The sequence below is a fragment of the Ailuropoda melanoleuca genome, chromosome X (genome assembly GCF_002007445.2).
Source record: "Ailuropoda melanoleuca isolate Jingjing chromosome X, ASM200744v2, whole genome shotgun sequence".
Lineage (NCBI taxonomy): Eukaryota > Metazoa > Chordata > Mammalia > Carnivora > Ursidae > Ailuropoda > Ailuropoda melanoleuca.
The window spans coordinates 19872798-19888049 of NC_048238.1; the positions used below are offsets into that span (position 1 = coordinate 19872798).

The window sequence follows — 15252 nt, forward strand, 5'->3', positions numbered from 1 at the left end:
GGGGGGGGGGGGGGGGGGGGGGGGGGGAATGGGTGAAACAGGTGAGGGGGATTAAGGAGGGCACATGTCATGATGAGCACCGGGTGATGTACAGAAGTGTTAAATCACGATATTGCACACCTGAAACTAATATCACACTGTATGTTAACTAACTTGAATTTAAATAAAGACTTAAGAAAATAAAATTTGTGAAACTTTGCAGATAGAAAAAGAAATGTGGGATATACAAACAATGGAATATTATTCAACTTTTAAAAAGAAGGAAGGCTTATCATAGGCTACAACATGGAGAAAGCTTGAGGACATTATGGTAAGTGAAATAAGCCAGTCACAAAAAAAACCAGTATATGATTCACTTACATGAGGCATCTAACACAGTTAAACTCGGAGTCACAAAGCAAAATGGTGGTTCCCAGGTACTAGGAGGAGGGGGAAATAAGGAGGTGTTCAAAAGGTTTAGAGTTTCAATTTTGCAAGACGAAAAATTGCTAGAGATTTGTTATAGAACAATATGCATATAGTTAACACTATGGTATTGTACAAATGGTTAAAAATGGTTATGGTAAATTTTACATTATGTGGGGGTTTTTTCACAATTAAAAGAAAAGACTATCTTACTAACAGACTACTCTGTAGACTCTCCTTCTGGCTTGATGAAGTAAATGGTCATACTGAGTAATCCCACGTGACAAGGAACTGCAGGCAGCTTCTAGAAATCACAGGTGGCCTCCACCAACAGCCAGTAAGAATCCAACATCCTCGGTCAAGGAAATGAATTCTACAAATGCCAAAAACTTGAGCTTGCAAGTGTGGATTCTTCTTTGGCCATACTCCCACATGAGAACTCAGCCTGGCTGATGCCTTGAGTAGAGGAACCAGCTAAGCCATGCCTGGACTCCCAACCTACAGAAACTGCAATAATAAATGTAGGTAATGTAATCCACTATGTTTGTGGTCATTTGTTATATGGCAAAAGATAACTAATACAAAAGGGATGATATAAAAAATTTGCTTCCAAATAACTGCCTTGCTATTGGGGAACCCTGAAATAAAAATGGTTCATGGTGGACAGTAATGATCCTGGGCCAAGACCAGTCTTCAGTCATAAACATTCAGAGACTTGGAATATGTCCACGTCTTTGCTTGAAAGTCACTCAGCCTCTATACCTTGCAGGAGGCAATTGCTGCAGATTTTAAACAACTGCCAAGAAAGGGAAAAAAGAGTCATGATCACATGTCTTAAAGTTCGACCCCAGGGTCTTGATGGTCTTTATCTACCATAATTCTTTATGATCTTCAGTGAGAGTCCCGTGGAATGCAACAGTAACAGCCTGGGATAGGCTTAGACTAGGATGGTAAATTTATAGATTTCATCTTACAAATACATACGGCGGCTTGGGATAACCCGTTATTAACACGGGGATGTCTCTGCCTCAACCTAATGATACAACCTCTCGTTCTTCGGTTTGTTATAGGCATTCCCTGTGGCAAGGGTCAGAAACAAGCAGAACTTGGCACATCCGTGGGATTTCAAGTATGATCGCTCCTATTTCTGCATGTTCCTGAACAGTATCTACCACTCCCAACCTTTCTCTTTGGCCAAGGAGATTCTTATCTCCACTTCTTTGTGAAGTGAATGGAATGGAGACTTTCTGACCATTTGGTTCCCTTTTTCCTTACAAGTGTGTAAAGTGGTAGTAGCTGGGGATGGGGGGTGTGAAAGGGACAGAAGTACGCAATGGGTGTGGTTGGAAGCATGCAGGCCATCCCATCTGTGGCTAAGCCAAGCCAGAAACTCAAACGTGCTCAGTCTTCCCCAGCAGGTCAAAGTCATTGCCTCAGACCTCCATGTCTCCCCAGATGTGCAGCAGAAAGGAAAGGACTTTCTTGGTGCCAATGAGAAAAGACACTGATTGGCGTGGCTCGGATCACAATATTGACAAAGCAGGTGGCGTGCTCTGATTGGCAGCACTCCCACCACCGCCAAGGAGAACCATCTATTTGGGTGTAAGGGGAAAATAATTATTCAAAAGCAGAAGATGCTTTTCTGGGAAACAACTAGCTGTCCATTACAAGCCCTGATCTTTCCTCTTGTTCAGTATATTTTAGACTGTACCACAAAGTCCTGGTTCCAGTCATACCTGTGCTCCTTGTGGTGAGCAGTGAATCCCCTTTTTGCCTAAACTAGTTAGGATCAGGTACTATCACTTGCAAACAAGAGTCCTGATTAATATCTTACTTACTACTGACCAGCCTCTTAACTACAGCCTAAGGTAACATAATACTTTACATTTACAAAGAGAATTCTTACACTTTTGATGGTCCACCCCTAAAGATGAAACAGATTTCCAGGTCCTAACGTATAATTTCTCAAATAAAGAAAAGGTATAGAAAAAGAAAAGAAAATCCTGGCCCAAAACAGAGTGTTTTCCTGGGGCTAGTTGTTTTTATTGATCATTCCTAAAGGATGTCACCCACATGTAGGAAGAAAACCCCCTCTAGGGAAGACCCAAACTCTAGTCTATCCCGAGTATTATGACCTGTGGAATACAGATGTCAGATGTTATCAAAATTTAGATACTTTGAGCTAGAGCAAGCACATCTGGAGTGTCATCTCAAATTATACTTTTGTGTAATGAGGAACCTGAAACCAAGGCCAAACTCAGATGGAAAGATGTTCATCAAAGCATTATTTACCATTGAAAAAAAAATCCAAATCTTCAACAAAAGAATGCTAAAATAAATTGCAAAGAACTGAACTCTAAGAAGCCATTACATTTTTTAAAAAAACTTAAATATACTTAATGACATGGAAAAATACACTACAAATGTTAATAGCAATAAAGCTAACAGGCCAGGTGCTATGCTGAGCACTTTATATGTATTACCTCATTTAATTCCCACAACAACTAACCATATTAAGGATATTCTTATTATTTACTCATTATAGACAAAGAAATGGTGACTTAACAAGGTTAAGAAATGACACAATCACACAGATGGGGAATCCAATTCCAAAGTTGTGGTAGCTAAGAAGCCACTACGCTACTCTGAAGGCTAGAAATTACAGTTACAGGATACCAATTTGTTATTATTACACACATACACACAGAGATAATTTTTTAAATATTTTTAAAGGTACAGCAAAAAAGCACAGACCAGTCAGAACTGACACTACGACCAATCATAATGGAAACCAGATGTAAACAACCAAAATGGCCATCTAGTTTCAGTTAGCCTTTGCTGTATAACAAACCACCCCAAAATTTAGTAGCTTTAAACAACCATTTTATTGGCTCATGATTCTGTGAGTTGATAATGCAGGCCGCGATCAGCTAGGCGGTTATTCTGCTGGTTTTACCGAGGGTCACTGGTATGACTACAATCACCTGGCAGCTCAATTGGAATTAGATGGCCCAAGATGGCCTCACTTAATGTATCTTGCAGTTGGTGCTGGCTACCAGCTGGACCCCTCTCTTCGTGAGGTCTTTTCTCCTCAAGGACGCTGGCTCAATCTTCCTCATACGGTGGCAGCAGTGTTCCAAGAGGGCATGAGTAGAAGCTTTAAGATCTTTTGAGGTCTCGCTTAGAAGTTGTCTATCACCACTTCTACTGCATTCTGTTGGTCAAGACAACACACAAAGCCAGTCCAGATTCAAGGAGTGAGGAAATGGACTCTACCTCTTGATAAGAGGAGCTGCAATGAATCTGTGGCCATTTTAAATCTACTACACTGTATATACCAACTGAGTATCAACCCTGCATGTATATGTGTACATAAAAAAAAAGACAGGAAGGAAATCAACCTACTAACAGGATTATTTTTAACAGTATTATTTTTGTTAACTTTTTGTATTTCTGCCATTTTCCAATTTTCTTAATGAATATGTATTACCTTTATAAACAGAAAAAACCCTGACACCTTCCATAACAGTAAAAGGGCAGCTTGGACAGCTCCACTTTGGCATGGAAAGCAACCTAATTCCTTCTTACCTAGCTCTACCACTTCCTAGCTTTGGCAATTTTGTAACCCTTCAGAGCCTCCAATTTTCTCAGTTGTAAAGATGGAGTTAACATCACCTATTTCACAAAGCAGTTGTAAAGATCAAATGAGACAATGAATGTAAAACACCCACAAGGTGCCTTGGCGGTTTCCCTTCCTCCTACTCCACCCAAACTAAGACCCTCCTTAGTTTTATAGGAATTCTCTTTCTCACAAAGCTTAAATTCTGTTGTAGTAAACTACATACACACATATCTCTAAAGGTAAACTGTATGCCCTGAGGGCTGGTTTCAAAACTTGATCCTCCTTTATAATCCCCAAGTAAGTAGCACAAGACTCAGTAAGTATTGTTGATGTGTTGACTCATTAACGAAATCAAAGTTTTCCAGTTAATCCCTTTTTATGCAGTTTTAAATATAAATTCCAGTATCAAGAGTAACTTCAGTCATCTATTGTATCTATTCCTGACAATGGAAAAGCCTAACTTGGTTCACCACCATAAGAAAATTCAAATTTCTTACAGTTCTAAGCTTCTACATGTGCACAAATACAATCACAATGAGTTGCTTTTGTTTCTGGGGTTTGTTTTTTTAGCCATCTGCCTTTCATAATAGGCTCTTTTTGGGGCACCTGGCTGGCTCAGTTGGTGGAACGTGTGACTCTCACTCTTGGGGTCTTGAGTTCAAGCCCCAGGTTGGGTGGAAAGATTACTTAAAAAAATAAATTCTTGAAAAAAAAAAAAAGGATAGGCTCTTCTTGCCATAATGGCAAAGTGGAACATAAAAGCATGAAATTTAAACTGGAAAAATAGAATACATAGGAAAAAAATGAAACAAATTTTAATGAAACAATCATTATTCTGAAAAACTAAGCAGCCCAAACTGAAAACAGCCTTGCTATTGCTTCAACGAGGCAGCTACCATTAGTGCTTAGTCATGGAGGTCTAATTTACTGTTATCAGTACACACAAAGGCAACACTCTCTCCTAGCTCCTCCCACAAGTTAAATCCAAAACAGAGTAGGGAAGGGCCTATGAATGGTCATCCATGTGTCATGGTGTCAGGAAAGAAACCACCTGAAGTGGCTTAGGCAGATGAGAATAAATGCTATTTTTAAAGATCTTTGAGAAAGACATTTCATAAACTCCCGGGTGACTCACTATGCATAACATCCCCAGAGGGTGGGAAGGGTAACAAAGAGCCTACTTTTGCTTTCTTTNGGCTGCCGCAGGGTAAAAGCCGGCCCAGCTGGGAGGGATGGCTTCCCATGCTCAGCAACCCTGGGCAGGCGCAGGGGAGGGAGACCCCGCGGCCAGCAGCTCCCCCTCCCTTGAGCAGGGGTCTCTTGGCGGGGGGGGGGGGGGGGGGGGTCATCTGGAGATAGTCCACCTCTCATTCTACCGACTGAGAATGCTGTGGGCCCCTTTCATGCTTTGACTCACATCCTGGAACGCTGGCAGGGGGGCTAAAGCAAGCCCTCAGGAGCTCTGTCTGGGATGGTGGGTTGTAAAAGAAAAACTGTATCTGCAAGAGGCTTGAATACTTGTTCCAGTGGGTACAATCAAGAAATAGCTATACTCTAATTCAACTGTTCTCAAACATTTTGCTCCCAGGACATTTAAAAATCACTGAAGAATCCAAAAAGCCCACTTTTGAAAATTCTATTAACATAAGAATACACAAGCACACATTCCTTTAATCACCAGAGCAAAGTCATCACATTCTGTAAATCTGTAATTATTTCCAAATAAAAAGTTAAAGAAAAGGGGGAAAAAGAAGCACAGAAGATGGAGCAGGTCCAGGGATTATAGCAACTTTCAACAGCAATGGAAGCCAGAAGATAATCTGACATCATTGCTATGCTGAAAGAAAATAACTTCCAACCTCAAATTCTTTAAGCAGTGAAATAAATCCTTCAAGAATTTTAAGATGAATTGAAGGCATATTTAGACAAGCAAAGTAGAAAATTTTTCAAAAGCAGATCTTTAGTGAAGGAAATTGTGAAGAGCGTACCTCAGGCAGGAGAGTGTTTCCACAAGGAAGGCCAGAGATTTAACAAAGAATAAGAAGGAAAAAAATAAGAAAGAAAACAGTGTGCTAACTCTAAAAATTACAAGTATGAAAGAAAAATTTTTGAGGAATCCAGATAGTTTACCTTAGGAAATTTTAGAAAACATAAGAACATACAAGCACACATTACATTAGTCATCAGAGCAATGACTTCATCACACACACATCAGGTTACCTCTGGAAAATTCCAGCAAGAATGAAAAAGGCCAATGACGTCCTACTATTATTATGAAACTAGTTTTGACACAGACTCCCTGAAAGGACCTTGGGACCCACAGGGTAGAAAACCGCTGCTCTAACCCCTATGTTGCCCAAGGCTGGCTCTCCTGAGTTTCACTTCCCGACCGGCCAAGGAAGAAACAGCAAGGTCACTGCCCAGGGTTCACACGAGGAACTCCCCCTTTTCCTTCTGCGAAGGTGCCTGGGTGACGCGCAGGCTGTAACGTCGGGTTTCCGAGAAGGGTTTTTAGAGGCGCCGCTAGAGGGCGCCCCGAGAGAGCCCCGCGAGGTACCTCACCACACGGAAGCCCGGAAGAGCAGGCGGCGCCCGGAAGAGGGGGGCGGTCGCGACCTCATTGGACGGGGTGCCTCCGCCTCACGGCCGGGGGCGGGGCTTCTTTGCGCTAAAAAGCGGGACCCCCGCGGCCGCTAGAGCGCGCAGGTTAAGTCGCAATCGGCTGCGGCTCTTCGGTCGCCTACCGAGGTCCGCCAGGTCATGGTGCGAGCCTGACTGAGAAGAGGACGCTCCCGGGAAACGAATGAGGAACCACCTCCTCCTGCTGTTCAAGTACAGGGGCCTAGTCCGCAAAGGGAAGAAAAGCAAAAGACGAAAATGGCTAAATTCGTGATCCGCCCGGCCACCGCCGCCGACTGCAGTGACATCCTGCGGCTGATCAAGGTAGCGGGAGGCCCGGTCCCCTCCTGGGGCGAGGGGGGCGGGGGAGGTAGGGAGAGGCTCCAGCAGTTCCCCCTCTGTCCGCCGGCCTCCCCCAGCCTCGGCCGGGAGGCTCTGGGCAGGATTCTGGGAACGAATCGCCGCCCCGCCCACCCCGTTCCCTCTGAGCTGGTTGGGTCAGGGCCTTACTTCGTTTTCTGCTTCTTTCCCTTTCTCCCCTGTGCATCGCCCCAGGAACTGGCTAAATACGAATACATGGAAGAGCAAGTAATGTTAACTGAAAAAGGTAACGCAACTGTAGCTGGTGGGGGAAGGGTGTCCGGTACTTGTCATCTTCACCCAGGCCATCACTGTGTGTTCTTGCTGCCCCTTCTTGCAGATCTACTAGAGGATGGTTTCGGAGAGCACCCGTTCTACCACTGCCTTGTTGCAGAAGTGCCCAAGGAGCACCAGTCTCCGGAAGGTAACCGCCCTCCCCTTCCAGAAGCCAAACTCCGAGTGTTGTATAAAACGTATAGTGTCTATTGTGTAGAACCACTGACAACACAGGCCAAAGTTACAGAGAAATTGGCCAGAAATAATAGCCAGTGTTCAAACTACTGAGGAAAAAGAAAATAGATGTGCTGCACATAATAATAGGGAGGGTTGAAAGCTGTTTAAGTATCAAGAGTGCTGTGGAGACCCGGAAGAGTTTGAGCTGTTTAAGTAAGTATCAGAATGCTGTGGAGACCCGGAAGAGTTAGGTATAATGTCATTTGTTGTAATTCAGTTTCATAAATGGTTCTTGTTTGACCCTAACGTAACCTTTTTTGTAATTGTGTTAAATCACATTTTTTTCTTTAATTTGTCCCAATCTTCAGGTTACAGTCTCTAGCTTCGCCATGTACATGGCCCTTCCGTGTACATGGATGGGCGGGGAGGTAACTAAAAGATCCTTTACACAATAAAGTAGATGATCATGATAAATGAGGTAAGGTCCTATTATCACACTTAAAACACGGTAGATCAGAAACTCCAGTATACTCTCTTCCTGTGTTTGCAAAGGACTATAAAATGGCTAGAAAGTTTAATTTGAAACCTTTGCCTCCATTTGAAATTATAGACACCCTATATGAGGGAGTCAGATTGTTTTATTATTATTTTTTTTTTGCTGGTCCCTGTTGACTGGTCAGAAGACAGAGCTAAAAGGGGAAGTTGTTTGGGTGGGTGCTTCATTTTTTTTCTGAAGTCTCTTCCCCAAGCTAGAAGAAATGAACGGAAAGCATAAGGGATGAGGTACTTTTTGGAGGTATGTGGATGTTACATAATACCTGTTTCTGGGTACCTCTGCTTCTTCTGTCTTAAAACTGGGGAGAGCAAATTGAAAATCTGTGAATTGGAAGGCAAGTTCTGAAATTAAACGTTGCACTTTTGGCCTGATGTCCTGATCTGAAGGAAGCAGAGTTTCTCAACTACAAACATTAACTATTCTGAACTGCCGTGTAAACCCAACTTACTCCCAAGTCAACATACCAGTATATCAATAGGATGTGAATAATGTGTGTGTTTAGTTTAAGACTATAGCAGTTTTGCTCTGGCAAGTAATGAAAGCATTCTCACTTCCTGAGTGTGAGATCCAGCAGATTGCAGTGTGGCCAGTCCACGATTTTAGCCTCGCTTCAGCTAGCTCTAATGTGTGCTTTTTGCAAATACATGTTCTGAGAACAGTGAGATCATCCAGCAGTGGCCTGGACTGCACTAGCATGAAAACCAGGAGACAGTCCTGATTCAGTGGCTACTTATTTCTGTAATACATGCATGTCTATTCTTTAAAACCTATGATAGGCTTCTGATTTTACAGCTACAACTTTTATGGGTTGCTTATCGTCCACATCTCATGTGATACTCTTATTACAGGACACAGCATTGTGGGTTTCGCCATGTACTACTTTACCTATGACCCATGGATTGGCAAACTGTTGTATCTTGAGGACTTCTTCGTAATGAGTGATTATAGAGGTATGGCTGAGTTTGGGAGGGGGGGCCCTAAAGAGAAAACAGGGCTTAAAGTCCTAAAGATGACTTTTTAAATGGTACTTCTCTTTCCTTTAGGCTTTGGCATAGGATCAGAAATTCTGAAGAATCTGAGCCAGGTACATCTTGGTTCGGGAGAGGGGTGGGTTTAGTTTCCAAATTTCTTAGGGTTACTGAATTATTTTAATGACTGAATCAGATTTGGGTCTTGGAAAGCAGGTGAAACGTCACCGAGTTTGTTTGACTCTCCCTTACAACAGGTTGCGATGAAATGTCGCTGCAGCAGCATGCACTTCTTGGTAGCAGAATGGAATGAACCATCTATCAACTTCTACAAAAGAAGAGGTGCTTCTGATCTGTCCAGCGAAGAGGGATGGAGACTCTTCAAGATCGACAAGGAGTACTTGCTAAAAATGGCAGCAGAGGAGTGAGGAGTGCTGGTGCAGACAATGACAGCTTCCATTCTATTTTAGATTAAATTCTCAACTGATCTTGCTTTCTATCCTGTTTGTAGTCAAATAATAGAATGAACATCCATTCCAAAGCTTTATTACCAGTGGCGTCGTTGCATGTTTGAAATGCGGTCTGTTTAAGATGGCAATCTTGTATGCAGTTTGGAGTCAGATTTCTCCTTCAACATCTTTTGATAAACAACAAGGTGGTATGATCTTAATGTATATGAAAAAAACTTCATTCTTGTGAGTCATTTAAATGTGTACAATGTACACACTGGTACTTAGAGTTTCTGTTTTGATTCTTTTTTTAATAAACTGCCCTTTGATTTAATTGGTATAAGCGTTTTTACTAATCTTTATTTCTCAAGACATTTTTCTTGCTGTTGAACGCAAAATAAAAATGGCCAAGAAACGTAATTTGATAACCTTACAATTATTGAAAAACAGTTTTTAACCCAATTTAAAGTGGTCATGAGCTGTTCTCAAAGTCTAGAAAGAAGCCAGTTGAATTCCACGGTTTTATAGGTAACGGCATGTAAAATGACATGACACTGGTAGCACTGGACACTTCCATTGGACAGAATTTTCAAGAGCTGAGGACCAGGTTAGAAAGCAAAGCCCACAACAGATAAGCCCATTTGTTACCCATGTAAAAGGTAGAGACGGGATTCTCAAACACTGGGGATGGAGAGGGACACACATCTTGCCAGCAACAACCTCATCCCGCCCAAAATGCCATTCTGAAGGGAAAGCTGATCACTGCTAATCAGGCAGGAGCAAACCCACATTTTTACAGGAAATGTGCAAAAAGGCTGGAGGTGGGTGAGGGTCCCAATCAGGGAAATGAGTTTATTTGGAAGGGGTACCACAATGTGTTGTGTTTTTTTTAAAGATTTTATTTATTTGACAGAGACAGCCAGCGAGAGAGGGAACACAAGCAGGGGGAGTGGGAGAGGAAGAAGCAGGCTCCCAGCGGAGGAGCCCTGATGTGGGGCTCGATCCCATAACGCCGGGATCATGCCCTGAGCCAAAGGCAGACGCTTAACCACTGTGCCACCCAGGCGCCCCGCACAATGTGTTTCTGTGTGGAAAAACAATAGTGCTTAAAAAGGGGTGGTAAACACAAGCTTTCTCCAGAACTGAAAATGAAACTACCAAGAGGCATTAGGAAGAGATAGTCTTAGGTAAATGTACCTCCTTTCTTTTTTAAGTTTTATTTTTCAGTAACTCTACACCCAACATGGGGCTCGAATTCACAACCCCAACCCTTCGACTGAGCCAGTCAGGCGCCCCAGTTACCTCCTTTTATTACTCATTACACTGATCTGAATTCCTAAACCCAGCAATTTGCATAATAAAGAAAATGGTAGTTAATAAGAACCACTGTGCTGATGTCCAAGATTAATGTTTTCCAAGTCATCAGATACCTGAAAAGCAATGCTCCCTATCTTGTTTCTGTGTTCTCCAGGAAAGAAATACTAGGCTCTTCAGTGAAAAGGGGGGTTTGCCCGGCATCCCTCGCTCTGGTGTCTGTTCTGGCTTCCCAAGGGAAAAGGCAGCCATATAAACAAGTGAGATCCTACACTGTACTGAATACATACAGGAGAGCTTTGGGATTTATTGGTGGCTCAGAGAGCATGCTATGAAAACAGGTTTCCACAGTCCCGGGTCCTGCTGAGATGATAAGTAACTAGGAGGGGAAAGCTGGCAAACATCAAAAGGGTTAACTAAACACAGAGAGCCTTGTGGGGAAAGCAGACATTTTGAAAACTGTTTTGGAAAGTGGGCCTCTTTGAGGAAAACAACTACATGCTGACTGTGGTTAAATATGTGAATAAATTAGATTAACCAAGCGAGTTACAATATAACTCTTTGTTTTCTCGTTCTTCTTAGACCTTAGCCCTAAAAATCCAGGGTTGTCACACAAAAGCTTTTATGAAGGTTGTGTCCACTCTAAAGAAGTCCCTCACACTTAAAATTTAGAAGCTGCAACACCACAGTATCAGCCCACTGACTACTTAACTCAATTGCCAAGACACCTCTTTAAAAACTAAACTAAAATCTGTAAAGCTTGAAACCCCTAGGCTTGTTCTGGGAAATGTTATGAAAGGAAATAATAAACAATGATAAAACCAGAAAGTGGGGAGAAAGATAGTTTCCTGTAAAGATAACTTTAAAATCACTATTTTACTAAAATATTATGCCTGACATAATCATTTGGGAAGAACAGGATTTCGGACCTAAGGACTTGCCAATCATTACATTACATAGGATATTTCAGGGGTTTTCTGTGTGTGTGTTTTTAAAACAACTGCTATTTGCTAAGTGTATTCTATTCCTCCAAAAACTTATAAAATCAAAATTTCTGAAACTATTAAAACAGGAAGTAGCTGGGTTTGTCCATGTCCAGGCTTATGACATCCTGCTCCCGATGCAACCCCAGGGTTGATAGCAGAGCCATGGTCTGTCTCTGTCCACACGAGAGCCCAGGATCATCAGCTGCTTAGATTCCACGGGGTAGCCTTTCGAGGGAAAGAAATTGGTCCTTTACACAAAAAGGCAGAAGCAACAATTCAGAAGAAGCCTAATGACTTAATGGCTTATACCCACTCTACCATCCTGTGAGTCTCCTTTGCATTGGGTCCCCAGCAGGGCATAGAATGGATGGCACTTAAGCATGTTCCTTGAGGCAAGTGGCTGCTGGAGCTGGCCCTGCTCTGAGAACTGGGCCACCGTCTCCCGCTAGGAGAAGCGGCTTGGTCCCCAACTGTGGCAGGTCTGGCCTCCCATTCGAAATCTGCAGGCGGCCTTGCCCACTCCTAGAATTCTGTTCGCTTGACTGGCTACATCTTTGTTTTCTTGTTTTATCATCTCTTCCTGTGGGCTGTCACCTCTGGGTGACCCTGTGCATTCTTCTCATCCCTTCTCTTTGTGTTGCCAGTCTAGGCTTCAAGCCAGTCAGGGGTTGCCCACAGCTCAGACTGAGAGTCCCACACCCTTACTGAACATCCCCTCCATCATCAACGCCTTTGTCGCCGCACCTAAGGCCACCAAATGCCCTTCCTCAGAATGTCCTCCCAGCACCCCATTCCCCCATCACCTCCTTTCTTGTGGCTCACCTCTGCCCAACAAATGTTTTAGTAGTTTCCAGATGATTATCAACATAATAGTTAATAATAAGAGCGAACCTTTAGTAGGTACTCCCCAGGAACCAGGCATTACACTTAGCACTCTGTGTACATTGTTATCCAGTCCTCGCCAACACACTACAGAGGGCAGTACCATTACTAGTTTCTTTTAAAATTGGGAAACTAAACCTCTGAGAGGTTAAGTGGCCTAAGGCCACACAACTAGACCCGGGAATCAAATTCCCAAACCAAATTTCTCAAATCCCTAGAGGTTCACTGCCATACTCTCAAAGCACCTCATATTCTCTATAAGAATGATTGAATTTGGTATTTCTTCTGGATGATACTCTAAAGATTAATCAGTATGAGCATTTTTCTAGATCATCAAAATCAGTAGTTCTCAGTATCCGCTGCAAGTCAGAATCACCTAGAAAGCTTTTAAGAAACACTAAAGCCCCACCCTGAGAAACTAATTTAATTGTCTTGGCATCTGCATCTCAAAGTGAAGCCAGGATGGAGAGGCACTGATCTAGATAACGACCATATAACTGAGTCCTAGTTGTAATCGTGAGCACAACCATTTCCATTTGTGCTTATGCTGCTCACTTTAGCACCGTGTCATTAATAAAGACCAAGTCCCACCACACAGCATGAAGGAGAACCTTCTAGAGAGTTTTTACAGAAAAATCACCACAGAATTGGGTCATCCAAGTGCATATAGTGCTGAAACCAAAAACATCCACCCCAGCCATCAGTACCATGTTCCTCTGAAAGCAACGTCACTTGAGCAAAACATCTTCCCTCATATTAAATCAGTATTGTTCATTTGAATTTTATTAGTTTGGTCATTTTTTTAAAAGATTTGATTTGTAAATGTATATTGGTTTTACAGCCATGTCGGAGCTATGAACATAATATATTCACATCTAGTTATGTGTCTATAGTAAATAATATAATAAAAGTAATTTTGCTGGGGATCTGTGAGAATTCTGTATTTTTGAACAGATATCTTTTTTTCTAATTAAAAAAATTTTTTAGTTACTTAACATACAGTGCAATAATGGTTTCAGAATTCAGTGATTCATCAATTAGGCACAACACCCAATGCTCATTACATCGAGTGCCCTCTGAATACCCATCTCGCATCTAGCCCATCCTTCACCCACCTCCCTCCATCAACCCTCAGTTTGTTCTTTTTTCTCTTACGTAGGCTCCATGCCCAGTGTGGAGCCCAGTGTGGAGCCCAGTGTGGAGCCCAGCATGGAGTTCGAATTCACGACCCTGAAATCAAGACCTGAGCCAGATCAAGAGTCAGATGCCTAACTGACCGAGCCATCCAGGTGCCCCCATTCTCTGTCTTTAAGAGTCTCTTATGGTTTGTTTCACTCTCTCTTTTTTCTTTCTTCCCCCCTCCCATATGTTCATCAGTTTTGTTTCCTAAATTCCACATGAGTTAAATCATATGGTATTTGTCTTTGATTGACTTATTTTGCTTAGCATAATACACTCTAGCTCCATCCACATTGTTGCCAATGGCAAGATTTCATTCTCTGTGATGGCTGAATAATATTCCATTGTATATATATACCACATCTTCCTTATCCATTCGTCAGTCAATGGACTCTCTCCATAGTTTGTCTATTGTTGATAATGGTGCTATAAACATCAGGGTGCATGTACCCCTTCAAATCTGTATTTTTGTATCCTTTGGGTAAGTAACCTAGTAGTGTAATTGCTGAATCATAGGGTAGTTCTAACTTTTCGAGGAACCTCCATACTGTTTTCCAGAGCGGCTGCACCAGTTTGCTTTCCCACCAACAGTGCAAGTGGGTTCCCCTCTCTCCACATCCTCACCAATACCTGTTGTTTCTTGTGTTGTTGATTTTAGCCAAGAATTCTTTCCCTGAAAAGAGGTCTGTGTTAAGTTCAAGACACACTGCTATAACCATGATGCGAAAATGCCTGCTTCTGCGTGGTCAGAGAAAAGAGGGTGTCAGAAGCAAAACTTTACCAATTGGCCCCAACTTGATCAGATTCAGGTTTGATTTTTTTGGCAAGAAAATTTCATAGAAGAGTTTTTCCCCCATCAAGATGTATATAATGTCTAGTTGTCTCTTTTTGTGATGCTGGTGGCTATTACTATCAACACCTACTAGGTCCACTGATTCACTGGGAGTTGCAAAATGATGATATTCTATTTCTACCATTATTTCTTCATTTATCAGCTAAAATACTTCTATAAAAAGGGCGCTCTCCCATCTTGTATTTCATTACCATGAAGTAGAGTTCACCCAGCACAGGCAGGATAAATACTTGATTCTTCCCTTTTATTTACTAGCTCTCAAAAGAGTGAATTGGCTTCCCGAGCATCTTCCAGTTAGCAACCCCCACCCCACCCCACCCGCCGCCAAGTATTATTATTAACTCATGGACTTTAAACACTTCCTGTGTCTGAATTCACTGTCCTTATTTTTCTTATTGAAGCTCAGGTGGCCTTATTTGTTCAGTGAGAGCTTCTTCAAATTGGCTTCGGAGTCTTTGGACAGGACACCAGAAGCTCTTGTTAGCTTCCTCACTTTCAAGATGTCTCAGGTGCATCTTGTACATTTCCTACCCCAGATGTGACATTGATGGCTAGGTAATTCTGAGCTTCAGAGGTTCCTAGAGAAGCAACATCTACTGGGAGCAA

The 15252-nt window shown here is 42.3% G+C and overlaps 1 protein-coding gene across 1 annotated transcript; it reads left to right on the forward strand.

Annotated features, from left to right (window-relative positions):
• Positions 1-6705: 6705 nt before the first annotated feature.
• SAT1 (spermidine/spermine N1-acetyltransferase 1) lies at positions 6706-9772 on the forward strand. The gene is made up of 6 exons (XM_002927540.4): positions 6706-6970; positions 7202-7253; positions 7347-7430; positions 8864-8965; positions 9059-9099; positions 9241-9772. The coding sequence occupies exons 1-6, from the start codon at positions 6905-6907 to the stop codon at positions 9409-9411; spliced, it is 516 nt and encodes a 171-aa protein (XP_002927586.1). The 5' UTR covers positions 6706-6904; the 3' UTR covers positions 9412-9772.
• Positions 9773-15252: the final 5480 nt, after the last annotated feature.